The 26,296-nt window shown below is 51.6% G+C and overlaps 9 protein-coding genes across 9 annotated transcripts; 6 read left to right on the top strand and 3 right to left on the bottom strand.

Moving 5' to 3' along the window:
* Positions 1–2,886: 2,886 nt before the first annotated feature.
* On the top strand, positions 2,887–4,007 carry HER10_EVM0003867 (intracellular hyphae protein 1; the record flags this gene model as incomplete). Its single annotated transcript, XM_035473530.1, has 1 exon — positions 2,887–4,007. The coding sequence occupies exon 1, from the start codon at positions 3,420–3,422 to the stop codon at positions 4,005–4,007; it is 588 nt and encodes a 195-aa protein (XP_035329143.1). The 5' UTR covers positions 2,887–3,419.
* Positions 4,008–4,582: 575 nt separating this feature from the next.
* HER10_EVM0004006 (sodium/hydrogen exchanger family protein) lies at positions 4,583–6,574 on the top strand (the record flags this gene model as incomplete). The annotated part of the gene is made up of 4 exons (XM_035473666.1): positions 4,583–4,741; positions 4,776–4,914; positions 4,971–5,821; positions 5,876–6,574. 4 exons carry the CDS (start codon positions 4,583–4,585, stop codon positions 6,572–6,574), a joined length of 1,848 nt encoding a protein of 615 aa, XP_035329164.1.
* A 248-nt stretch (positions 6,575–6,822) lies between these two features.
* Positions 6,823–7,980, bottom strand: HER10_EVM0001344 (uncharacterized protein; the record flags this gene model as incomplete). The annotated part of the gene is made up of 1 exon (XM_035471095.1): positions 6,823–7,980. One exon carries the CDS (start codon positions 7,978–7,980, stop codon positions 6,823–6,825), a length of 1,158 nt encoding a protein of 385 aa, XP_035328862.1.
* A 3,536-nt stretch (positions 7,981–11,516) lies between these two features.
* HER10_EVM0011692 (major facilitator superfamily transporter) lies at positions 11,517–13,464 on the top strand (the record flags this gene model as incomplete). The annotated part of the gene is made up of 5 exons (XM_035481116.1): positions 11,517–11,954; positions 12,013–12,019; positions 12,076–12,525; positions 12,584–13,162; positions 13,216–13,464. The coding sequence occupies exons 1-5, from the start codon at positions 11,683–11,685 to the stop codon at positions 13,462–13,464; spliced, it is 1,557 nt and encodes a 518-aa protein (XP_035330123.1). The 5' UTR covers positions 11,517–11,682.
* Positions 13,465–14,435: 971 nt separating this feature from the next.
* Positions 14,436–15,822, top strand: HER10_EVM0011720 (uncharacterized protein; the record flags this gene model as incomplete). Its single annotated transcript, XM_035481143.1, has 5 exons — positions 14,436–14,633; positions 14,695–14,731; positions 14,804–14,874; positions 14,952–15,322; positions 15,375–15,822. 5 exons carry the CDS (start codon positions 14,436–14,438, stop codon positions 15,820–15,822), a joined length of 1,125 nt encoding a protein of 374 aa, XP_035330127.1.
* A 1,519-nt stretch (positions 15,823–17,341) lies between these two features.
* Positions 17,342–18,918, top strand: HER10_EVM0000330 (uncharacterized protein; the record flags this gene model as incomplete). The annotated part of the gene is made up of 5 exons (XM_035470116.1): positions 17,342–17,528; positions 17,585–17,641; positions 17,692–17,762; positions 17,847–18,226; positions 18,279–18,918. The coding sequence occupies 5 exons, from the start codon at positions 17,342–17,344 to the stop codon at positions 18,916–18,918; spliced, it is 1,335 nt and encodes a 444-aa protein (XP_035328750.1).
* Positions 18,919–18,994: 76 nt separating this feature from the next.
* Positions 18,995–20,620, bottom strand: HER10_EVM0000958 (FAD dependent oxidoreductase). The gene is made up of 4 exons (XM_035470722.1): positions 20,468–20,620; positions 20,194–20,413; positions 19,586–20,135; positions 18,995–19,531 (listed from the first exon to the last, which is right to left on the bottom strand). Exons 1-4 carry the CDS (start codon positions 20,521–20,523, stop codon positions 19,050–19,052), a joined length of 1,308 nt encoding a protein of 435 aa, XP_035328816.1. The 5' UTR covers positions 20,524–20,620; the 3' UTR covers positions 18,995–19,049.
* A 344-nt stretch (positions 20,621–20,964) lies between these two features.
* Positions 20,965–25,652, top strand: HER10_EVM0009771 (OPT family small oligopeptide transporter). The gene is made up of 3 exons (XM_035483107.1): positions 20,965–22,206; positions 22,258–23,519; positions 23,591–25,652. The coding sequence occupies exons 1-3, from the start codon at positions 21,354–21,356 to the stop codon at positions 23,786–23,788; spliced, it is 2,313 nt and encodes a 770-aa protein (XP_035329901.1). The 5' UTR covers positions 20,965–21,353; the 3' UTR covers positions 23,789–25,652.
* HER10_EVM0005352 (uncharacterized protein) lies at positions 24,050–25,741 on the bottom strand (the record flags this gene model as incomplete). Its single annotated transcript, XM_035474973.1, has 2 exons — positions 24,050–24,527; positions 24,636–25,741. The coding sequence occupies 2 exons, from the start codon at positions 25,739–25,741 to the stop codon at positions 24,050–24,052; spliced, it is 1,584 nt and encodes a 527-aa protein (XP_035329339.1).
* Between the last annotated feature and the right edge of the window lie 555 nt (positions 25,742–26,296).

The following is a 26,296-nucleotide window of genomic DNA, read 5'->3' as shown; positions in this document are numbered from 1 at the left end:
CAATAAATTCCCGGCAAGGCTATCGACACGATGCTTGGCTCTGTAATTTAACCCCATACGAGGCTTTCATCACTGTCAAGAAGGGTAGCACAACTTCCGTTCTTACGCATAAGTCGGCGTAGTCGGTTTCCTCCCAAGTATCTTGAGAGGATGGTTTTACTTTCAATCTCAAATCATATTCCCAGTGCCGAGAGACCGGTTGGCGCAGCTGATTGCCTCGCAATGCGTTGAACTCCTATGCTTCACGAGCTCTTCCAAATGCGAGTTTCATCAAGGTGGATACACAAAAAACTGGGTGTAAGTTCCGAACACCGTCAAGAAGCCACTTTTGCAAAAGGCAAATCACATGAGCTTCCTCGACCTGCCTGTAAGGTGGGCATGTGGCTTAGAGGTTTAAGGTTTGTAAGACGTGTTCCCTGGCGTAGATCGGACTCGGATCTTGTCATGGGTGACCACCCCATCCCTAGTGCCGAAACAGGCTCGAGTTCGTGTGGTCTTCAAAGAATGAGTGGGTCTACGTGAGGTTACAGCCAGTCGTAGCCATCGCGCAGCGCAGCGAAATTTCCCAGAAGGGGCAGAGGGTGAGGATGGAGCGAGGGGCCTATGTGGCCAATGGTTGTACAAATTTTGATTTGTCTTGAAGAGTTCCAACTCTAAACACCAGATACTAGAATAGGGCTAACAGAAGTAAAGTTGAAGCAGCGTTTTAACTCTAAGAAAATAAGAGAAGTCTCTCCTGATCGTCGTTTAGACTTACTATTCATCTTGGCAAAGGAAGACTGATGCATCATCGAACTGCTTTTCTAAACCTTCAATAAGAGTAATTTGAGGAAAATTGGGGACAAACAGTGGCAGGTAAGATAGTCTAGGAGAGGCGGCCTAAAGACGGAAACCCAAAGACATGACGCAGTTGTACGAGCTAGAATATTATTTGTGAGATTGACGTAAGATACAGATGCAGCGAAGGACCGGTAGCAACCTTTTGTACAAATTTATATAAGGCCAACCGATTTACCCTTCTACTAGTCATCTCGCCACTTCAGAGCATTACATTCGAAACTCGCAACCATTTCCTAGCATTGCAATACTTGAATTCAGAAGATGCAATTCTTTACTCACGTGCTCGCCATCTCTGGCGCTTTAGTGTAAGCTTGTCGCCTTGGGTTATTCTCAGGAACTAACGTTTCTATTCAGTGCCTTCGCTTCGGCCGATCTTCACACTTACTGCGCTTGTCAAGGCGGTACTGACCTCCCCATCCATGTCTACGCAACTCAACGTGTACATGATCAAAACCAGGAGATTTTGAAGTGGGGTACGTTCACTTTTTGCCGTTTCCGTTCAAAGATGTGGCTGATCAATCTTAGGCCAAGATGCCCCTGGTATTTGGCTCGGGCACGCGTCGGGGCCAGGTCCTCGCTTCGGCGGTTCTTTCGTCGAACGCAAGGTCGGCAGAATTGACGGCAAATGGATGTACAATCAATGCCGTCTCTACGGTGGCTTGGATTCTACTTGCTTTGAGTGCTCGCGGGTTCAGATGAATGGCAAGGACAAGCTTTGCACTCAGAGCTAGATTGGATCTCTTCGTTGGGACATGATTAACTGTCGAGACCCATTGTAGAGGGAAAAGATTGACTGAGTTGGGCAGGGATGTTGTGAGCGATGGACAAGTCGATAGATCGTTGGATGGAAATCTACTAAAATTATCTTGAGAAGAAGCATTGCTTCAAGCTCTAAACTTCTAACCTCCTGACTGCTAGCCTACGAAGTAATACAGTAGAGAATCTCAATAGTATTAGACTTATACGTTGCTACTAGCAATCTGCCATTGTCTTGCCGAAAGCTGCCTCGGCTCTCTGCAAAGCCTGCGAAAGGTGTGTCTCTTTCTGAACAGGGATTATTGTTACACTCTGACCTTACTGTTGTGGCTTCTTTTTCTGGCTTTACAGGCGCAAAAAATCGACCTCAACGGGATCAGTATTCCCAAGAAGATCACATGATACGGTACAATTCCTAATTAAACGGTATGCGCAGCATGCGGCAGGCACGCGCTGAACACAATATAGTGATTTCGACACAATGCCGCCATGCAATTCGAGATATCACCACGTGCTATAAATCGTGACATTTTTCCGCAGATCGTTTAGTCTGCAGGGTGGCAGTGTAATGCGTCAGAACAAATGCAGAACCTCTTGAAACTTCTAGAAGAAATGGAATTCCCCATTGGTGGCTGGACGCCGGGGTCATGTCAAGTGGCTCTACCTCACCTCTTGAAGCACTGAGATCCGAGATCGGTTTGGTACTATCAATTGCTAGAACCAAGCATCACCTCCTTGCAGAGCAGTAAATTCACGGTACACAAACCGGAAACCTCAGCATCCTATGCGCTAAAAAAGCTTGGGCTGGACTAAGGAGTTGGGCTCTGTTCATCCCGTCCCGGAACCTGACTCGAGAATGAGCGATACTCGCAGAACATCTCTGAGGTTGTCTGTGGTTGCGATGATAGAGTTCGACAACATGCGAGAAACCGTTTGGGAACTGGTGTGGGCGCCGTCTCAAGTTGCTGGGCCCGTCTGTCCCATCCTAGGCAGCTCTCCCCTGCCGACTTTGAAGCACTGCAGAACCAGTGCTTCGATTGACTTGAGGTCAGCGACTGTGAGCTGGAACCTGACTCAACTGTCGGCCGCAGCACTGTCGAAGCACTGGGCTGCCGTTTCAGGGTGTCTTCTCTTCGCTACTACGACGCGCATCTCTCCAAGATCCCCCCATATTTTTAGCTTTTGGCTACTGTCTTCGGCGTTCGCGGGCGGCCTTTGTGTGGAACTCCCTCACCCCTCCGCGACGTTGAGCCAACACTCCCGCGCTTCACCACCAATTCCTGCCCGTTGACTCCCGCCCATACCGAATCCATGGGACACATCGTAGGGCGGGCGGCAGGGCTTAGTGTCTGTTAAGCAGGTTACATTGAGGTGGATCTGGCAGCATGCCGGGGTGGGCAGTTCAACCTCGAACTCCTGTCCTCTGGCCAATCGCATCCAACATTGCATACTGACGGACCTGGCTCCAAGCAGTCCGGCGACTTTCAGAGAAGGTGGCATACCTTGGAGGAACGGTATTGCCTCTGATATAAAGTTGACTTGACAGACGAGGGGAGGGGATCGTCTCAGTTCTTTCAAGGGCCAAGCCATTCTTTTCTGACCACAGTCTCCCTGTTCCAACATCCAGACCAGACGCTCTTTCAGTCACCATATATCCCCACGGCATCCCACACCTCGAAGTAGTCGAAGACCAAGGTTCTCGTGCTTGCCGTCGCATCTGCCACTCATTCAGTCGACGAACAGTCTGTCAAAGCTCTATCAACTACTCAACTATATCCCTCCTTCTATACATCGACTTCTGTCACCAACAAAGCATCCACGCAATGCGCTCTTCAATCCTTTACCTCGCCCTGGCCGGCGTCGCCAGCATCGCGCAAGCCAACCCAATCATCAAACCAGACGCCCAAGTCGACCCCAAAGGCCTCATCACCCGCAGCCTCTCCCACCTCCTCTTCTCCCGCTCCGAACCAACACGCTCCGAGCCACCCCCAACAAAGAGACAAGCAACGCCGCCTCCCCCTCTGACGAGCAACCCAGCCGCCGCCCCGCCCGGCGGCGGCGGCGCAGTCAACAACGCCAACCGCACCGTCACCCTGACCGTGATCCAAGGCGACACCCTCGGCCAGATCGCGCGCCTGCTCAACTCGGGCATTTGCAACATCGCCAAGCTCAACAATATCCCCAACCCGGATTTTATCGAGATCGGACAGGTTCTGCAAGTGCCAATCAACGTCGCCAACCCGGACAACGACTCGTGCCTCAACCGCGGCGGCGCGATCCCGGCCCCGGGACAGAATGCTACTGCTCCCGGTACGCCTCCAGCGGGTGGCAAGGGGAAGGGGAAGGGGAAGAAGGTTAAGCGGAGCGGGACCCTGTTTTCCGAGAAGAGCCCCCGGGCGCCTCTGCACTAATCCGTTCCGCAAGTTGGATTTGGCCGAATCAGGAAAACATTCACCGGGAGGGCTTACTGACTTGGAAGACGGGATTTCGGGGTGCGCAGCGTGGCTGGATAACACGAGACTTTGGCAGATGGCAGCGGGTCTAGCCTTGGAGTTTTGGCATTATGGCATATTTCAGGTGCGAGATGTGTTTTTGCGTTGTTACTCATTTTTATAATATACCTGGCTGGAACAGTCTGTTCAAACATTGAAAGTAGTTCACCAACAAATGCTCCGTTGCAACTTTGGGTGACAACTTGAAGTACGAAGTAACATTGGCGAGAGACGGCGTACATTAGGATCATGTGACGTCATGCGCCGAGAGCTGCTCATGAGTCAGCAAAGGGGGAGAGTCTACCAAATGTCCGTCGCCAAGATCTGCGTCAATTTTCAAACTGCAACTATCTTCAACAGTAATCCCGCGCTGATATTGGCCGGTCAATTGATAAAGGAAGGCGAAATCCAGCTGCCATAAGTGACATGGCTGTTCTTCAAGTCTCAACGTCTCTGTTCCTCTCAAGATACTCCTGATCAAACCACGCAGAGCCATGGCTGTAACAGCATCCTCGCTGGCCTATCATGAGCCATCCATCACCACCATCGCCATCCTCTCCGGCTTTCTCCTGCTCCTCAATACCGTAAATTACGGCCTCGACAAGCTCGTCTACTGTGGTCTCATCGGTCAGGTATTCCTCGGTATCGCATGGGCTCCTCAATACCGTAAATTACGGCCTCGACAAGCTCGTCTACTGTGGTCTCATCGGTCAGGTATTCCTCGGTATCGCATGGGGAACACCAGGAGCAAAATGGCTCTCCGAAGAGATGGAGCACTCAATGGTGCAATTGGGATATCTCGGCTTGATTTTGATTGTCTATGAAGGTAAGGCCCATCTCTTGCAATGCCCCAGAACTGTGATACTCATGATTTGTCCACAGGAGGTCTCTCCACGTCTTTCAAGTCGCTCAAAGCCAACCTTTTACTCTCAATTGGCGTCGCCGTCACCGGCATCGCCGTCCCCATGGGGCTCTCCTTCACCCTAAGCTCTTTGATCGGCGCCACACCGCTACAGGCCTTCGCCGCGGGAGCAGCGCTCTGCTCGACCAGTCTAGGGACAACCTTTACAGTGCTGGGCACGAGCGGCCTCACGACCACCCGCATGGGAGTCGTGTTGACTAGCGCTGCCATGATGGACGACATTGTCGGCCTCATTATGGTCCAGGTCGTGTCCAACCTCGGTGGCGGCGGCGGCAGCGACTTCAACGCCGTGACGGTGGTCCGACCGATTCTCGTCTCGTTGGGTTTCGCGACCGTTGTACCGGCAGTGTGTAAGCTCGTCGTGGGGCCGATCACATTGCGCCTGAACACGATAAGAGAGAAGAACTCTGGGTCCAGGATTGATCAGCTTCTTCGTCTGCGTCAGACTGCCCTCGCCATCCATACGTGCTGGCTATTTGGGCTCGTTATGGGAGGGGCCTTCGCTGGGACGTCGACCTTGCTTGCGGCATATGTCGCGGGCGCCACCATCAGTTGGTGGGACAGCGAGGTGCCTCATCCCATATTCCGCGGAAAGGGCAAGCAGAAGGCATCCACGGTTCAAGTTGCATCTGCTTCAGACAACCAGGAAGCTATCTCTGTAAACCATCCAGGGCAATTGAGTTCCGAGAACCCTTCTGCTGCTGGTCCGATACCAAGCAATGGCGAATCGGATACCTATAACACAGGCATTGAGATTTACGAGCATTACTACAGCAAGGCCGTTGATCATGTGCTGAAGCCGTGCTTCTTCGTAAGTCCCCATGGTAAATAGTATGGTATTGATATCAGATGCTAAACCCGACAGGCATCCATCGGCTTCTCCGTACCGATAACGAAGATGTTTAACGGTCCCGTTGTTTGGCGTGGAATAGTCTACACCATCCTGATGATGGCTGGCAAACTAATGTGTGGTGTTTGGCTGCTATCTTTTGCCAGTCCATTGCACACCGTGCAGCGGATAACCAAGAAGGTATCCGGTGTAGGGAAGCAGAAGCCGAAGAAACTCGCACCCGGAACACAATGTGGCGGGACAGCATCGGATTCGGGAGCAAACAACAGTCAGACGTCTCCGTCAAAGCAGTCACAGCAGGACCAGGAGCCGCGACAGGGTGCGCAAGATGGTCAAGCGGAAGAGATGCCGCCTCAACCGCTCGACTCGCGACAACCCAGAAAAACTCCGAAAAATGCTTCTCCCAAGCCGGAGATGCCCGTTTCCGTGTATCCGGCCTGCATCCTAGCCTTCGCGATGGTCGCTCGCGGTGAAATTGGGTACTTGATCTCTGCACTAGCCGAAAGTACCGGCATCTTCAGCGGCGGGTCAGGCGCACCCGATCAGCCTTCGGAGATGTTCTTGATCGTGACGTGGGCCATCACTTTATGCACAATCATAGGACCGATTTGCGTTGGTCTGCTTGTGAATCGGGTAAAGCGGCTTGAGGCGCTCAGCGGCAAAGGCACGAACGGAGGTGGGCGGAACGTTCTCGGTGCCTGGGGTGTGGAATAGACGGCAAGAGAGACCTTTCCGCGAGCGATAGACAAGCAATTCCCGCGTTCTTCTTGAAGCTGCCTCCATATTGGCATATCCCCATCCTCATGCGGTAGACACGTCGGGCTCATCTGTAGCCCAAGTCAATAGCCAGTCCAGGTCATACAATGTAGCGTCTGAAACCGGTACCAAGACTTCGACAGTCTTGACGTTCATGTACGTGTCAGTCGGGATCATGTATATAGATCGAGTATGTTCCTCCCGAGTCATGAACCGTCGACTGCGACTCCTTGGAAGCCCGACTGCTCCCACCACTGCTTCAGCCCGTCCACGTCACACCAGTCAAACTGTCTTGGCTCCTCAAACCACCACCTGCTACCGTGTTTGGGCTTGTCGCTGACATATTTCTTGAGGCAGCCACCATCAAATCGGTGATTCTTGACCCCGACAAGGAGTACGACGCTCCCAATCTTGGGGGTGAAGGCCTCGGCGTCGAGGAAAACGGTCAAGATGACTTGCTTGCTAGTGCTCGGGTCGACTAGTCGAGCAGTTCGTTGTGTGTGATGCGGCGGCATGTGGGACGGCTCGATATCGGATAGTGAGGCGACGACTGCGAGAACGTTGACAGACCAATTTTGTTTGTAGGGCAAGTTCGGGATGGACCGTAAAGAGGTCAGCTTTAGGGGTGTGTTCGGATCTGTCCAGTCGCGCGGCAAAGCCACAGGACCTCCCTTGTTCTTGGCCTGCACCCGACGCTGAGTTGCTTTCGTCTCCGACACTTGCATAACCTCGAAACCATCTTCGTCTTCATCGTCAGCCTCCACGGTGACACAGGTTGTCCCAATCGAACGCGTGTGTTGCGGTCTCGGACGTTGGGTCGATGTAGGTATCGAGATCGGTCTTGGTTGTCGTGCCTTTGTCGGAGTTGCGACAGACTCCACATCGCTATCGGAGACGACCTCTTCCTCAACTTCATGTTCCGGGGATATGGCGTCGGGTTCCGTAAGAGCTCTGTGCCATCCAACTGTGACTAGATCGTGGACCACCAAGTATACCATCTGCCGCATCCCTCCAGAGCGACCGTCATGCCCGACAAGATCCTGTAGACGAATCGAGAATTCCCCCAAGCGGACGTAGCAGCCGACGCGGACAGCTCTGTTGTCCAGGAAACGATGCATTTCTCCCCGGAGGAGAGCTTGTATACATAGCTCACCATCCCCCAGCATTAGTCGTATAGCCCTCCATCGCTTCGACCGTGGCACCGGGAGCGACTCGACGTCTTCAACAAGGAATATGGAACCAGGGATGCAGTAGCGGGTGCGCAGCAGGTCGTTAATCAAGGGGTTCGGAACGAATGGCTCGGCGTCATTGGCAAATGCTACCTCGGCTGGGCTCGCCGGCTTTTCGGGCGTGTTGGGGGACATGTGGACGCGTTCATCGTTTCGCGGCGACGCGGCGTGGAAACTGAGGCCGTGGGCGTCAAGTGGTGATGTTTCTGTCAGATTCCTTCGCCAGTGGGGAGATGGCGCGAGGTCACTGACAGGGCGGTGGCGTGGCGGGCATGCCCACTGAAGATTCGCTAATGCAAGTCATTACGTAGCTTTGGGCGACAGCTAGGGATCACCCCGGCCCGGCCTGACAGTCCGATCCTACCCTCCACCATGCATTCGCATTTCCTTCTTTCAGCATTCGCGATCGACTTTACTCGCAGAATAAATTCGGACTCGCTCTTTTAACTCATTTTTGACGTGTTTGATGACCACCGACATAATTTTTTTGATTGACTCAGGTCATAGAACTTTTCGACTAATTCACAGTTGTGCGTGCTTTCTAACTTAGTCTCGTCTCCTTCACTATATTCCGTGTAAGATCCATCAATGTTTTCACTCAACCACCTTATGCTCATTTATCGCCTCTCAGGAAGCTGCTGCAGACCGCGCTATCTCTAACTAGCTATGGTCACAGTTACGTCACAAACCCTTAACCCTTTTCGCGGTCATTTCCAATTGCTTTCATGTTGTCCTACACTTGTGATAAACGTGGTCCTCACATGAAATGGCACAGGGCCTTGAACTTCCTTCATGCCATTACTAGGCTGAACCAATTCACATAAGATATCATGGATATGACCCGAAATTCGAGAACTTCGGACATACTCGTCTTTACAATCGACAAATGTCACTCTAGCCATGAGCGATGGTATTACATCAAGACCTCCAGTCATCCGTTCCGGAAGGTTGATTAACCAGGCGAAGCCCTACTCTTCATTCGTCAGCATTATAAGTCTGGGTCGCAACCTCAGAAACAGTTGTCAACGAAAGAGACTCATCAATTGTAGGCTAGAGCGCTTCCCAGTGTCTGGGAAAAGATACTTTACGAGAACACATCCCATAGATAGAACAAGCAAGACTGTAGATCACTCAAATGAACGCTTGCTCAGCCGTAGATACTAGCTGCTACTGATGAGAAACAGTTTGGTTCGCATCAGTGATGCACTAGCAGTATTACCGCTTGTTTGCATAAGGTACAATCATTCGTGAAGCTGCTTAAGGAAAGTCCAACGCGACTACGGGGGATGTTGAGTTCAGATCACGACGCCTCAATGCAGCCCTGACTCCAGCTCAGGAAACCCGGTAATAGCACCGTCAGAGACCCAGCCAACAGAACGATCAAGGCGACGCAGGCAGCCGGTGGTTTAACGGTCAAGAGAGTACTTGTGGCGATACGCGCATTATGACCGTAGGAGATGTGGGCCGGGAGGGAAAATGTATCATAACCTCATTTCACCCCGTCGTTAAGTCTTTGTGGTTTTGTCGTGGGAGTAACATATTCGCTGTGATAGAATCTTGGACGTTTGAATATCGAATTCGAAGACAGCTGGTCGTGGAAAGGAGTAGTCCGTCTTAAGGTAGGCAAGGGCGCGGGAATTGGCGTCCAAAGGAGTAGCCCGTTGTACTAATAAACAGGGAACGGGTGATGAAATTGAGAAAGAAACGATTGCATGTGATGAATATGAAGTTTTTGACTGTGTTTGACGACTAGGGGCCACTTTTAGTAATGGGCGAATGCGAACTACGGAGTCACAGCAAGCAATCTGTGGCCACTTGAGCTATACGAAAGCGATGCTGGGATATCCACAAAGTTTGCTTATTTATGCTTGATACCGGGAGGATCTACGCCCAATCGAGGATCGACATTCTTCTTGGACACCCCGATATTAGGGCCCGCCTCAAAAACTTCTTTGACGCCGCTAAGAGAAGCAAGCGGAGGAAGCGGTCTCCTTCCAGCTCCATACCGAAGGCTACGGCTGTCGCGTTCGACTTGAGGCACAGCAAAATCAGAGGAGCTTGGCCTCGAATCCGAACTTGGATGTAAGGATGTACGACGAACTGTAGATTCTGTCACGGGAAATCGTCTACGTGTAGAACGACATGCGCGCAAACAACCAAATTGAGAAAGAAAGTGCTGCTCACCTTTTAACCCCGATCAGTAATACCCAACAGTCGACTTTCTTTCATCAACTTGGAAGCAGAACACTTGTCCGAAGCACTTTGGTGGTTTACAGCATTTTGATAGATCTTTCAAGTATGTACGGATTTAAGAAAGAAGTTGAGACGTAAATACGCCAGACGGAGTGCTATAGAAGGCCGCCAACTCAGATATTTGTAGGGAACGTGGGTTTAAGAGTGTGGTTGGCTGGTTTCAGGGCCTCTTCCTCGTATTACACTGGCAGTCCGCGTATTCAGGGTGAGCCTCTGTAGTACCACTCAGTAAGGTGCCTCCTGGCAAGCTGGCACAGGATCGAAGCTTGGCCGGATTGTAACCCTAATTCCGACAGCCGGGGTCATATAACAGACAAATAAGGTACAACCCCTCCAATCCCATTCGCTGTCGGTTTGCAGCTTCTGCCTTGGACAGAGAACGGGATCCAAAAGAGCGGGCTCTTGTAAGAGCCCGCGCTGCGGCAGGATCCGCGTCTTACCTCGGGGATGGGGATGGGAATGCCAATCTTAAAGTGTTGATTTCCCCGCAGGGGCCTGGCCGGCGGGAGCGCCACCTTCCGGCGAGAGTTATGCATGTTCCGGCTGACTTATGCAACTCCGGGCCCGAATGACCTATCCCGCAGACTAAGGAGACGAACAGCGTGGGTTCTTTGGGAAGAGCATGCATGCTATTTTGATTACGGCCAAAGACTGAAGGCGCTTTCCATGTGCCACAACATACTAAATAGGAGAGAGCCCGACGCGGTCGTGCGACTGTCCCATTTTGAGGCATCATGGGCATTTAAGCACTTGTTAGCTTGTGTCCCATGTCAAGTCGTAATCCGTCATACACGTGGCTCTGCTAGCTCACCACGAGAATTCATGTTATTGGTGTCTATCTCTGTGCTCCTTGACGATACGGACATAGGGACTCAGATGTCGAGGCTACCATCCCCCCGGATTTAGGGAGTGAAATAATCACCGGTGGTCTAGGCAGTTCCCAGTAACCCAAGCTTGATCGTCTAATATTTTGACAGAAGCGCTCGGTCTCCTGACAGCAATCAGGCTGGAATGACACCGACACGTTGGGAAGCCACAGTTGGAACGAGAAAGCGAGGAAAATTCTGCGCCAGAACGAACCATCAGTACGCAATGCCCCGTGTCCTGCCATGTCAGTGTCGCCTCTGTTCATCAAATGGTTCCAGGCCGTCTAATGTTGAAGGGGGTATGATCCCTGCGCCCATCAGTGTCGTCCAATCGCTGAGAGGCTCGCGATCGCATTGTCAGGGTATCTCGCTTTCGGATTCTTAATTCGTGGTGTGCTGATGGGGAAACCAACGAACTAGTGCGGCGCATGGTCCAGCCATGGCACAACTTTGTGCAATCGGAGCTGAACCCCTTCTCGAAGACCCGGGGTTGCTGTCCGATTCTGGGTCTCCCGCGACGAATATAATGTAACCGTCTTCCCGTTACTTTTTCCAGCTTTATTCTTGAGGCTCAAGCCAAGAACTTCTTGTTTCTACATACAAATAACGACTGCGCCGGACTATTCTCCCGGAAACCTACACACAGCAAACGACTTACACGATCGATTTACACGTGATACCAACACACAAGCACAGCACCGGAAAATCAAACCACACCATGGCGGATCTCAAGTCCTCGGACTCTGCCCAAAGAGATGTGGATATTGAAAAAGGAATCAGCCCCAACGCCTCGGATCTCGAAGGCGCAACCATCAGACCCGAGTCTCACCAGGAGCCAGAAGAAAACACACAAGATGCCGACAAGGAGGCACACCACGACCCGAACGTCGTCGATTGGGACGGGCCCGACGACCCCGAAAACCCTCAAAACTGGCCCATGAAGCAAAAGTGGTTGAACATCGCTACTATTTCGATGTTAACCTTTGTCACGTAAGTCCTACCTCCAACCCAGAACCCCAAGAAGAAGCCCACCAGCTGACCTCAACAGACCACTTGTAAGCTGTCCTGGGAACGCCTTTCTAGGCTGACTGAAAACTGACGTTCTTCTCAGGGATCCTCTATGTTCGCCCCCGGTATTCCCAAGATCATGGTTGAATTCCACGAGACCTCGGCCACGGTAGCAACGTTCGTCGTCTCAGTTTACATCCTCGGCTTTGCCTTTGGTCCCCTCATTATCGCTCCGATGAGTGAGGTCTTTGGTCGCGCGCGGCTTTACATCTACGGCAACATTCTCTTCACCATCTTCACCGTCGGCACGGCCCTCTCACAAAACATGGCCATGATGATGGCATTCCGTTTCCTTATGGGCTTAGCTGGTGCGGTGCCAGTCACCATCGGAAGTGGCAGTATTGCGGATATCATGCCAATTGAGCAGAGAGGCCGTGCTATGTCCGCTTGGGCCTTAGGACCCCTTCTCGGCCCTTGCATTGGTCCCGTTGCCGGAGGCTACTTGATCAAGGCTGCTGGATGGAGATGGGTGTATTGGCTTGTGACTATTGTGGTATGTATTCCAAGAAATTTTAAAGCTAAGCAGTGCACGGAATCTGATCAAGCTGCAGGGTGGTATCTTCATTCCTCTCTCTTGGTTCATGATGAAGGAGACTTTCGCCCCTCTCATTCTCGAACGCAAGGTAGCCAGGCTCCGCAAGGAAACTGGCAACACGAACCTCAGAAGCAAGCTCGATGATGGCCAAACCACGAAGCACAAGTTCCAGCACGCCATCGTCCGACCTATAAAGCTCCTCTTCGTCACACCGATCGTCACTCTTATGGCTCTCTACGTCGCCATCACATACGGTATCCTCTACCTCCTCATCACGACCTTCTCCTTCGTCTATAGGGATCAATACGGCTTCGACGAGGGCACCATCGGTCTCACTTTCCTTCCCGCCGGTATCGGTATGATGATCGGTGTCGGCACCTTCGGCGCGCTCACCGACTTCATTGTCATCAGGAATAAGAAGAAGGGACTCGCTCACAGACCCGAGGCCCGTCTTACTCCTGTTCTGACCATGCCTTGTGGTGTGGTTCTCCCAATCGGCCTCTTCATCTATGGATGGACAACTGAGAAGGGGGTTCACTTCATCGTTCCCATGCTTGGAGTTGTCATCTTCGCCATTGGGCTTATGGGTGTTATGGTAAGTCGCCAATGCGCATCGAATAGCAAAGCGTTCGCTGACATGAGAAACAGATGTGCATTCAAAACTACCTCCTCGACACATACCCCCGATATGCAGCTTCCGTCACTGCCGCGCTAGCTGTTCTTCGATCCTTAGCCGGCGCGCTCCTTCCTCTTGGAGGCTTGGAGATGTACAACGCCCTCGGGCTCGGATGGGGTAACAGTTTGCTAGGGTTCATCTCGGTCGCCCTCATCCCCATTCCTCTCGTCTTTTACATTTTCGGCGAGCGGATCAGAGGCAGATTCAAGCCTACTCTGTAAATGTTCTGGAATTATTTGGGGAATATGGTTTATTACTTTTGAAGCACGGCGTAAGGGTTTAGCATTCTATGGCATACTAAAAGGTGCCATCTTATATGGGGTGATGATCACAAAGCATTAGACGCATATCTTATATAGTTGAGACACGTAATATACTGAGAGACTTTATTTGGCAACTGGATCTCAAAACCGAATGCCCCATAAATATTCGTGCTACCAATTCATAACATAGGTGGTCGTTGCCGCTTTGCCGGGACTGACTATGAGCCACAGAAAAAGACGATGTAGTTTGGCGGTGGTGGCGCCAGTAGTCTCCCAGTCTATGTCGTGATGTAAGCGGTTGTACTCATCAAAGAAACAAGCGCGGACCATCAAAATTGGCCCTCAAGGTCAGAATACTGGTCCGCATACAGAGCCGAATGAAACGTGGTGCGCTACGCAAGAGCTACGATCAGTAACAAAGAAGCGGCGCATGCCATTTCACAGTGTTCGGGTATTGACGAAGACTGGACCGAAGAGAATCCAAATAGTTAGTGCTTGCCTCGATTGCCGGCGTACGGATGGCGCCCGCCGCATGCGGGTTAGGATTGCAGATACGCGGCAGTTTGCGGCGGCCACATCAGTCCAAGACACATCCGCCACCAAATGCGGCCAGCCCGATGCATAGCAGCGACTCAACCGCACCGGTCCTCAAGTTGGGGGGTTCGGTTCAAGAAAAGTGACCCTGATCTCCTCTTTCATCTTGAATTCTGACTGGATTCACGGTTCCCATATTTCGACAACACGCAAGCACTCGGACGCACGTGTGAGCCTGAAAACTTCACGACGCAGTGGTCTTTCTGGAATGCGGCTGGATTCATGAAAACATATGTGTACGACTCTACTTACACGGTCTATATTGAGCAAACAAAGTCAACAGGTCTTGGAGGTCTCTTACTTCGCTTCGCTTGGTCTCGACTGCGGGCTTCAGCATGAGCAACATAACTATACCCTCAGGGGTGGTTGGGCCAGGAGCATTCTTGCCAAGTGATACGAGGCAGCCTTTAGTTATCGGTATTACATCAATGTTCATCGTATTGGTTGCCACTTTTATGGCCATTCGGGTTTACATCAGGGGTTACCTCTTGAGAGGATGGGAACTCGACGATTCCTTGTTCATGTGGTCTTCGGTGAGTTCAAGGTTGCTCCGCTATCAAGAGCCACAAATGACAGCTAACACTATCATACAAGTTGCTCGTGATTGGCCAAGGTTCCTTGGTGCTATGCAGTAAGTCAAACTCTGCTGGATTTTCACTATCTTTCAGCCAGAAAATAGGCTGGTCCTGATTTCCTCCATCAGATGTAGTAGACGGTAGTCTTGGGCTGCACCTTTGGAGATCAACATTTGATCAAATACAGCGAAATCCTCGTGTAAGTCACCAGGACACAGGACAAATGATCTACAGTCGGTACCAAGCCTGTGAAACTTTGGCTGACGTCGGTCTTAGTACTTGGTTGCAACAGTCTTCATGTACCAACTATCTTTCGGTTTCATCAAAGCAACGTTTTTACTTCAGTTCCGCCGAGCATTCGCTCTGCCTTACATAATATTGTTCTGCGACATCTTCCTGGGAATTATGTTCCTAGCACTCATAGGATTGCTCATCTTCGGTGGAATCGTTATGAAAGACTTTCTGAAGCCGGGCTATGTTCCTACGCCCGGGGACGAGGTATACCTCGTATTTGGCTATGTCAACGCCGCCGTACATCTCTCGACAGATATCGTCATCTTCATACTGCCGCTGGCACTTGTAGGACAGATGCGCCTTGCGGCGATACAAAAAGCTGGTCTAATCTCCAGTTTTGGGGTGGGCATTTTGTGAGCAACATAACCTGCCTCTTCAAAGGCCGTCTTCCTGACCAAATTGCAGCACCAGCGCGATCTCCGTGCTGAGAATTGTCAGCCTGCCTCTTGCTACCAGCGGTATCGATGGGTTCTACCAAGCCGTGCCACTCGTTCTCCTAAGTATGGCCGAGCCAACGTCTGCAGTCATTTGCGCATGTGTGCCGATTATGCGGCCCTTGTTAGCATGCTCGGGAACTTCCAGGTATGGCAGCCGAGGGTCGCGAAGACCTCTCTCAGGAGCAACCAAAGAATCGGCCGGACAAAGACATCAGACACCGAGTGCGCCTCCACAATCGCCCACTAGCACGATAAGCCAATCCGTAGCGCAGATGACATACAGATCGACTATCGCGGGGAGTATAGATGGAGATTTGGAAGGATACACTTCAAGCCAACAGGCCAGGGGGGGCATCAATACATTGAACCCACTGTCTATGCACCCATCATCACCCACCAAAACTGTATATTTTTAATGCGGAATTGAAGTTTCTTTACCTTTGACAGCAAACAGTTGTAACTCCATGGTTGATAGCGGTGTCTAAATTCACGAAAGCTAGGAAAGCAAACATCAACCCTTGGCAGCGGCGCAGACTGTTTACGAGGCTTGAATGAGAGACTAGGAAACAATAGCAACCGATCACCAGGTGTTCGATGCGCTATCGCCCTGACGGAGGCAATGCTGAGTTGCGCTTGTCATACGTCTACTCCGAAGGCTGATGGCTCGGACTTTTGCAAATGAATACAGAATTGTCTCTCAAATCATAATCTCTTTTGATGAGCAACGGTAGATCCAGGGTTCATAAATCATAGTGAGGAGATGTTTGCTGGATTTTAATGCCGAGATCACGTCTTCTGAGTTACTTGAGATAGCCATGAAATCAGTACGACGGAGTCAACCACATCAGCATCAATGGTAGTGTCCTCTGAACCACATACTTGGCCTCAAAATATCACATACAATCTAAATCGACGATGCCTCATAATCCGAATATATACATGAGATTGTATGGCTCTGCCTTACTCAACATATCTTAGTAAGAGGTTTTCTGCTTTGGGCATTCGAACGATATCAGTCGATGTCTGCATGTCCAGACTATTACAGGGGTTGCAGAAGTGGGCTGTAGAGCCTAGAGCCCCGTATAACTCAAGCCGATCACTGGCAGAACCTCTAAATAGCGAGCATTATTTCTTTTTCGGATACCCAAACCTGACACTCCTAGTCTTTTTGGTCGTCCGTAGAACGGTGGGTGCTGAACAAGGGAGACGAGGTCGATGTCATGAGGGGGAGAATGACTGCCCACGGACAGTATTAGGGCAGTAAGGGGGGAAGGAAATCCCCAGGTATTGCGAAGTCAACTGCGGGCCACTCAGAGAAGGTCAGAAACTAAGTCAGAATGTGAATTGCATCCGGACTGAAACCGTGGTGTCACGATCCTCGATTCCAAGTCCCCAAACCCGAAAAGAGGGTCTTGAAAAATGGAAAAGTACTGACACCTGTCAAATGTCACTTCTCACGTCAAGTTTTCAGGAGGGGTATATCTAGGTTGGAGCTCGAGTCTCAGACAACATATTGCTTATTTTCTTCCCCGATCTATCACAAAAAGCCGGTTGGGCGGATACGCTCGAGACTGCAGGGATTTCGCTTAGCAGGTTGTCCAATTGAAGCTTGCGAAAGATGCCCTGTGAAAAAAAGAAGGACTTCTGCTGGGAGTGCATACTCTGCGAAAACGTTCAGGTTTGTTTGTCAATTTGATGTCAGCACGGAGCCTCCCAGTGACCTGCATCACGCCGCCCGGTGGAGTGACACAAGTTTCCAAGGGATGGCCAAGACCCCAGCATACCATTCCACAGGAATAAAACAACCCAAATTCCCGGATACTGAGTTTTGGTCCTGCCGTGGCTTGTGCTTCTTTACTATTCTTGACCTCCCTTTTTCCATCAGTAACCTCTTTGTGATCGGCCTTGAAGGCTTGGGCGTCATTGGGTGTGTCGATGGCCTCTTCCGAGCCCAGGTACATGGCCGAGCCGCCAGATGGTCAAGGACGATTCGATGCGGGCACTATTACAACCGGGGCATTGGCATTGGGTGGAACGCTGACTTCGCTATCCATCATATTTGTCGGTCTGCGAGCCTTCACAAGGCTATCCCTAGTGAGAAGAGGCCTTGGTCCCGATGACTGTGAGTATTCTCCTAATAGATATTTGTGAACTCTATTCTAATGAGCCCTTATCCAGATCTCATCGGCATCTCGCTACTTTTGGCCATAATCTTCTATGGACTATCCGTCAAATGTGAGAATATTCCGACCAGTTACTATGGAGGGCGCCTCTAATTCCAGAAGTGTGCGAGCTCGGCGTGGGTACTCATCTTTGGCAAGTCGAGCGAGCTGACTATTCACCTTCATTCCTGCTTGTAAGTACAACATTTTCTTGACGTTGTAGACGAACCTCAGCATTTGTTCCTTCCACGGACTCACTCGACTGACAAACGATCTAGCACAGCATCATTGCGATAGCCGTCTACTCATTAAGTGTAACTACTGCGAAGTTGTCACTCCTCGTTTTGTACTTGCGTCTATCACCCGAAAGGTGGTTCAGGATTATTACAATGACCCTCATTGGCTTCGCTTCTTCGTACGCGCTGGCATATCTCCTTCTCATCGTCCTCAGCTGCAGGCCAATCCAGGCTTCATGGGATCTCTCGGCTAGAGAAGGAGCGATATGCATCGACAAAAACACCGTCTACTTGGTGCTCAGTGCTACCAATATCATCATGGATGTGGTTTGCCTTATTCTCCCTCTCAAGATCATCATCCCCCTGCAGATGGCAGCCCGACAAAAGCTGTCGCTGATTCTGCTATTCGCAACAGGGGGCTTGTAAGTGACTTCCCACGCGAAGGTGCACAACCGCATGCTGACATCTCTACAGTGTCTGCCTATGTGCCATCAGACGTACAATCCTCCTACCGCCGCTCTTCAAAAGTACTGATTACACTTTTGACATTGACAGGCAGTTGAACTGGGCATCCATCGAAGTCAACGCTGGAATTGTGTGTGCCTCCGTTCCGGCACTGAAGCCCTTCTTCGTGCGCTATCTGCCAATGTTTGTGACTTCCCACGTCACTGCACGCGGATCCAAGACGAAGAAGACAATACCAGATTATCAAAAATACCAACACTCGAATCCCTACTCTACCACGATTGAAGCCAACAAGAAGAGGCGCAACGTTCAGTCAGAAGCATACGAGCTGCATTCGCGTGATGATTTGTCGCTATCATCGAATGACATGCCGAAGAATGTGTCAAGAGAAGATGTTGCGAAGCTTTGGTCCGCAAGTGCCTTTCGCAAACAAAGCAGAAGTCACTGCGAGAACATCATCGAGTCGAACCCAAGGGACCCAGATGATAGTAGCCCAACCCTTGTCAACCAGATACAGTCGGTGGCGGAACATGATTCAAGAGGAGACCCGCCACAGATAGTGGCGAGCATGAGCGGTATCAGAGTTACAACAGAGACGCCGGTCGAGTATGAGGTGCCATGGCCGGATCATCGCAGTCCCAGGGGATGATGTTCCCAGATTGTTCTATTGTTTGTTGAGCGCACTTAAGACACATTCGAATTTTATATTAGCAATACAGACTACAAGGTGTCTTCAAGCTCCAGGTCTCCTGAATTCATGGTCAAAGGTTTCCTTGCTCATCATGCAGACTCCAGGTGCATCATATCTCTGAGGTCTTTCACCTCCGTGCCAGGTCTAGTAGCGACAGGCTTCGAGTTTCTATTGCCATACTTCCACTCCTCTTTTAGTCCCCTTTCTTTGCCCTCCAAGGCATCCGCAATGTAGTCGCCAATGATTGGAAACATCTTGAAAGCATGACCAGAGTCTCCAGTTGCCAGGAGTAGCGATGGATGTTTCGGGTGATTGTCGATGAGCCAGTGAGAGTCCGGAGAGTCGGTGCACCAGCAGACTCGCGCACCTAGCAGCGGTCGACCAGAGAACTGTGGCATGACGGTATCAATAAACTTCTTAATTGCTGTAGCTGCTTCATCGGGGATTCCGTCTTCGGGGTGTGCACTCGCGTATCGAGGAACTGAGTAGTGCTCCACTTTACCCGAGGGATCGGTGTACGTGCCGATTCGGTATTGGTAACCTGGGGATCCGTCACAGATCTTCATCCACTCTGCAAGCACTGTCAGTAAACAGATATTTGTCTCTCGTTGTCGTATAAACCTACTGGTCTCTGGGTCAGGTTCGAATGTGAAGCCCAGCTCAAAGTTATCCACGACGGGAATCCCCTTCCACTGAGCAACCTCCTCATCATTCAGCTCGATATGAGCCAAAGACCAGCACTTTGTCCACATCTCCAGTGACAACTCAGGTAGAACTTCAGGCGATGCAGCTCCCGTACAGAGGATATACCTGTCCCCACGCAAAACATCGCCGGACGCAACCTTGATCCCGTCAAGCTTGCCCAAAGTACCGAGGCTCAGCCCAGTCATCGTGCCGCTGGGACCTGAGATGAACTCAACACCCATATCCTGTGCTGCTTTGCCCCATTTTTCTAGAGAGTTTCTTGCATGGGCCCAGCCGCCTTGGCTGTTCCAAAGGCCCTTCCAGTTTTCGATGCCGTCTGCATCACGGAGCTGCGGAACGTGTTTGGCAATCTGCTCCTTACCAGCCACTAGCTCGAGGCTGCCAGCCTGTCCAGCCTTCTTAAGGTTCTCGTACGACTCCTTGAGGTGTCTCTCTGCTAATGGGTCGCCTAGAGTTGTCACGATGCGTCCCTATGAGGTTATGAGGAGCCGAAACTTGCGACAATGGTTAGAGAAAACGTCGACCAACCGTCTCATGAAAAATTCCTTCCCACTCGAAACCTCTCCAAGCATCGAGTGCCTCGAGTGCTAGTTCCGTGTACAGAGGCTCATCATATTCGGTTCTGATGATCTTGTTCAGGTCATACCCTGCAGAATCGAGACTTGGTATGGGATGACGATCGAGACACCTGATATTGGCGTAGCCACGCTTGGCAAGATGATACGCGGTGCTGATGCCAAAAGTCCCACTGATAAAGTCCTATCAGTAATGCCCCGGTTCGGTATGGTTATGTTAAACTCACGCGCCCAGAATGACAATGCTCGAGGTCTTTGAAAGAGGCGGGGTATTGACGGTCATGGCTGACGAATGATTACCATTAATATCTTTGTACAAGGCAGCAGAATTTGAACGCAAACTATCACCACTTCAAAGCTGGAATATATTTCAGAGAGTTTCCGTATCTCGGTAAGATATGTAGTCCTCAAGTCGGTACAAACACGCCGAGACTACATGAACTCTATGAAAGAGGATCGACTTGGTCGAAACATGGGCATCTAATTGGCTCATTGCTTTACCCCTCGTCCTGCACAGTTGCATACTAGACCATTATTGGGGCGCCAGGCCGCTAGAGCGCACGTCTAAACAGGTGATCTCAGGGGTCTCTGCCGGCTTGGACCTTCCCTTCCGCCTCACCAGGTCCATCTTCGACGTCCTCCCCCGCCTCATCAACCTTGGAGATGTAACATCGGAACCCTGAAAATGTCAACAAGCTTTTACGACTCCGCATTACTCGTGCATTTCACCATCTCCTATCGACAACAATGGCTAGAAACGAGCCACTGATCCGGTCGCGGCAGCACAGGCCAGATAGCTTGGACCTTCCACAGTATTGTCTCTCCTGGTCCGCTGTAGGTAGTGTATCATGGGGAAACACCAGCGTAAAGCCTATCTTGACTGCGGGGTCCGGAGATCCTGTCAAGATGGAATGAGTGCAGCGAAGGGGTCCACCAATTCCAAGGAAGGTCGATACCGAGTAGTTTGTTCCGGATGAGGTTTATACTCGGCTCGACGGCAAATGGTATATAACGACTTGTAGAAAGTTTCCGTTCCACATCAGTAGCATCGGTCAGACCAGCCCAGCGATCCACTCATTTATACCAACATTCTCCGGCTCAAGATCCGGCACCATGTCTGGCACAATAGACCAGCGCGGCGAAAAGACGGCTGTGGCCTCTCCAGGGCCGCAGCCGCATCCCGACGAGGAGGCTCGCGATGCCGAAGACCTAGACAAGGCGATGGCCTACGCCATTGACGAGATCGAGGAGCACTTTGACATCGAGTCCGACAACTCGCCGTACCCCGAAGTCCGCGCCAACGTGCCTAACACGGATGACCCGTCCATGCCCGTCAACACGCTCCGCATGTGGGTTCTCGGCGTCCTCTTCACCATGGTCGGCTCCGGTATCAACCAGTTCTTCTCTATGAGGTACCCAGGCGTCACCATCTCGTCTCTGGTGGCACAACTCATCGCCTACCCCGTCGGTTGCGCCGTGGCCCGTATCCTGCCCGTTAAAAAGGTGCGCGTCTTCGGCCGCTGGGACCTGGTGATTAATCCGGACCACTACTTCAACATCAAGGAGCACGCGGTCATCACCATCATGTCCAACCTTTCTTTTGGACCGTCGTGGGCTACTGACATCATTCAAGCGCAGAAGGCGTCGGCGTTCTACGGGCTCGACACACCGGTCGCATACCAATTCCTGCTAGGCCTCTCGATGCAGCTGTTCGGTCTTGGTATGGCTGGACTGGCGTATCGCTTCATCGTAGAGCCTCCTCATATGATCTGGCCATCGACACTGGCCAACGCGGCGCTGTTCCAGACACTTCATGGCCGGGCGAACCCTTTAGCAGACGGTTGGAGGATCACAAGATATCGGTTCTTTCTTTATGTCTTTGTCGGGGGGTTCTTCTGGTACTGGCTTCCTGGATATTTGTTTACTGGTCTGAGTACCTTTGCATTTGTCTGCTGGGCTGCTCCGAGTAAGTCGGGTACCTGTATGATGGTTATCCAGTTCCACTGACAAGGCGCAGACAACGTTGTGGTCAACAATCTATTCGGCATGTCGACGGGCCTGGCCTATCTACCCATTACCTTTGACTGGTCTCAGATCGCCTACAATGGGTCGCCTTTGGTCGTTCCTTTCTGGGCGCAAGCTAATGTCTTTGCTGGCTGGGTCATCCTCTTTGCTCTCGTCACACCAATTCTATACTACACTAATACGTGGTATACCGCATTCCTCCCATTCTCCGGCGCAGATACCTACGACAACACCGGCAAGATCTACAATGCTACCCGCGTAGTAGGCAAAGATGGCAACTTTATCGTGGAGGAGTACGAGAAATACAGCCCACTCTTCATGCCCGTCACCTTTGCGCTAAGCTATGGCATATCGTTTGCGACAATGACCTGCGTGCCGACGTACATCTTCATCAACTACTACAAAGACATCATTGGCGCATTCAACCCGAGCAGAAAGAAGGATATTCACACCCGCCTGATCGAGAGATATCCAGACACACCATGGTGGTGGTACGGCATCATGACGGCCGCCGTGCTGGCTTTGACAATCATCGTGCAAGAGGTCTACGAAACCCAGATGCCTGTCTGGGGCGTTTTCGTGGCGTTCGGATTGGCTCTGATCTACCTGATCCCGACCGGCAGCGTCTACGCCGTCGCAAACCTCAACAGCAACGTCCTCACGGTCCTGGGCGAAATCATCTCGGGATACGCCATTCCGGGAAAGCCCATCGTCATGCTGATCTTCAAGTTCTACGCCTACACGGGGCTCAGCCAGGCCATGATGTTCTCTTCGGACATGAAGCTAGGCCTTTACATGAAGATTCCCCGGAGGACGCTGTTTGTAGCCCAGTTGGCGGCTTGTATCACGGGCTCTCTCACGCAGAATGCCGTTCTCTTGTGGATGCTAAACCATGTCAAAGACATTTGCCACGAAAGCCAGCCCAATGGCTACACCTGCCCACAAGGACGGGTCAACTTCTCTTCGAGTATCGTTTGGGGTGCCATCGGCCCAGCACGGCTATACAGCGTCGGCAAGATCTACTCTGGTCTGTTGCACCTTTTCTGGATTGGGGCACTCTTGCCCGTGGTGACATTCTTCCTCAAGAAGCGATTCCCAGAGAACAAGTTCCTGAGATACCTTCACTGGCCTCTCTTCTTTGCAGGAACGGGCAACGTTCCTCCCGCCACAGGGATCAACTACACCTCAGCTTTTGTCGTCTCCTTCATCTTTAACAAGTGGCTTAAGGGCAAATTCCCTCAGTGGTGGGCAAAGGTGTGTTCAAATGCAACGACTTGCTTCCCAAAGTTAAGGTAATTAGCTCCATACTGACTCGGTAACGACAGTACAACTACGTCTTATCTGCTGCGCTCGACTCCGGCCTAGCCATATCCGCCATCGTCATCTTCTTTGCTCTCGTTTTCCCCGGTGTCCAGCTAAGCTGGTGGGGTAATAATATTCAGCGTTCGACTATCGACGGCCAAGGCGTTCCCTTGAAGGCTGTGCCGTCAAATGGCGCTTTTGGCCCAGCAACCTGGTCTTAGCCAGGTATTCTTCTGATATCCATCATCCGTCTGAATGATTCCCTGTAATTTCCTGGCACTGATAAGCCATGATTCCCAATAGCAAAAGCCAATCAGGTACAAATAACACTACTAATTACCACATTGCGCCAAATCTAAACGCTCGCATGTCTCCGTTACTCGTAAGCATAATACATCACAGAAACTGGGGTCTTCCTACGCATGAATTACCGTGGGGACTGCTCTGCAGGTTCGAAGGCGATACCGCTCGAGCTATACAGCTCAAGCCAGACTAATATTATGGCAGAACGGCGCCACGAATCGAGCCCAGTCGTTGAAAGCCTTGGGACTGGGGGATAGCTGCCGATCCGACGACAAGAACGATGCCGCCTCGCGTTGCTTCCAGACCTTTTCAACTACGGAACGGGTCCGAGTGACATTGCAGAGCGAATCTGCCAACTTGTCGAGAACATAGAGGACAAATGGACGTGCGTAGCGGGGTGAGGTCTTGTCCTCGACATCTCCCTCAACCCATTGAAGCTCCTCTGTGGGATCGAGTTGGCAGGCTGCCATGAAGAGCGGCCAAGTGAGTCCAGCTTTGACATCCGCCTCGAGCAACATCGCGACGAGACCCAAGATCTTCTTGACACTTTGCCGAATTACGGGTGTTGCCGGGGTCGAGTCGTTGAGAGCAGAGTGGAGGTAGAGCTCTACCGTCAACCGCTTCAACTCGACGGTATTCCTGATGATTTCGTCTTCACTATCGCTCTTTAGATGCGGCTGCTGGAGTAGACAAGTCAACCTTATCCGCTGGCGCTCAAGATCCTGCCAGCAGTCCTCCGCCGTCGAAGATGACATGCGATGGTACTTGAAGCTGAGCTCCGTGATCTCGCCAATGATACTGACCAGCTGCGGCGAGCAGCCCATCCAGAGATCAAGCCCCTCGTCCTCCTGCGCAGACCAAAAGTCGTTGCCGAAAATGGGCTCCTCGCCGCAGGCGGTTCGTCCCATGACGTCGTAAAAGGCAAAATACCGCTCGGCGAACTTGATGATTCGCTCCCAGGGACTCTGCTGTCGCGCCGCCATCTTGGCGGCGTCCGAAGTCATGCCTTGGCGTCTGAACCTGATGAGGTCCCGGGCCCCGCGCAGATGCGTGACCCAGCGCTTGTCGCACTCTGCAATGATTTCGAGCTGACAGAGCAGCATCATCAGGACGAGGATCTCCGAGTTGGCTGCGATGTCGATGGACGACTTGTTTTCGAGCGTCAGGCGCAGCGATCGGATGACTTTGGCCGAGTAGCTTAGAGCTACCGGCTGATATGTGCAGTCTGATCTTGCCCTGTGTGAAGCGGCGAGGCCCAGGAGGGCGTGCATGAGGGCTGGCGAGGCGGATGAGACGGCAAAGGGGAAGATGAGCGCGGAGAAGGGAGATTCGCCTTTGGCGCAAGGGACTGTCATGGGACAGATACGATCCAGGTAGTAAGATAATAAATGTGATTCGGCCTGGCTGTCGAGTTGGACATATTTCACCGGACGATTGATACAGCCCAAGTTCTTTCTCAGTGTAAGAGCTGCCGATTTGCGATCATCCGTGGAGCTGTCATCACTGGAAGACGACGAAGACTCTTCCCTCTCAAAGTCGGCGACGAAGGAGTTCAAGAAACCAAAAGAATGAACGTGGATAGGGAGACACCAGTAGTTGTCCAGGGTCGAAGGCGGCGTCGCGGATTTCTTCTTGTTATTGCCGCCGGTCCCAGATTTCGACCACACGCCGGCCCTCCCAAAGGCACGGCCAACGTAGTCGGTTTCCCATTTCAGGACTTGGGCGTAGACGCAGTCGGCGTAGCCACGGGAAGTACATGGCCCACAGTGAGGTTTCGCCTCGTCGCACCGGATCTTGTGTAGACGGCAGCGGTGACAGCCGCGGTGGCTCCGTCTAGATACCTGCTTGGAGGGATCTCGTCTGCGCGGCATTTTTGCCAGAGACCGTGGGCGGATTGTGAAGATGTCTCGACAGGTCTACTATGAGCTAACAAAGAACACAGTAAGGTGCCGGTGCTAGCAGTATTGAATAGTGGATTTAGAAGATGGGGCGTGACATGGAACTACAGGAGAGGATTCCGGGGGACGGATGGGGAGGCCGGGGATGTGAGGGGCACAATTGTCGAGTGATGGAGCAAATTGTCGGCTGACTAAACCCCCGTTCTTGGAGCCTGACTCCGACTTTTTGATCATCGCCAACATTTGGGTCTCTTAGATAGAGTTCGCTGGGATGGCTGGTTCGCTAGTTGAAGGTTTGGGCTAGGGGGAAACACCCCGATCCCCAAGTGTTGGATGCTCATTCTGGGAACTGCCAATCTTGGGTTGACTTGATGTTTGACTACTCACCTCAGACAAAAGCCAAAAGATTAGAGTTGAGCTGTTGCCCTACCTTGTTTTCAAGAATTACGCAACTCAATACGGACTGGCACTACATTGCTACTAGCTATCTGACTCGGTGCGAGTGATACGCGTCCTCGGACTCTGAGA

Source organism: Colletotrichum scovillei, assembly GCF_011075155.1.
Source record: "Colletotrichum scovillei strain TJNH1 chromosome Unknown Contig00009, whole genome shotgun sequence".
Classification (NCBI taxonomy): domain Eukaryota; kingdom Fungi; phylum Ascomycota; class Sordariomycetes; order Glomerellales; family Glomerellaceae; genus Colletotrichum; species Colletotrichum scovillei.
Note: the sequence above shows the minus strand (reverse complement) of the source record. Positions and strands in the feature narration are given on the sequence as shown.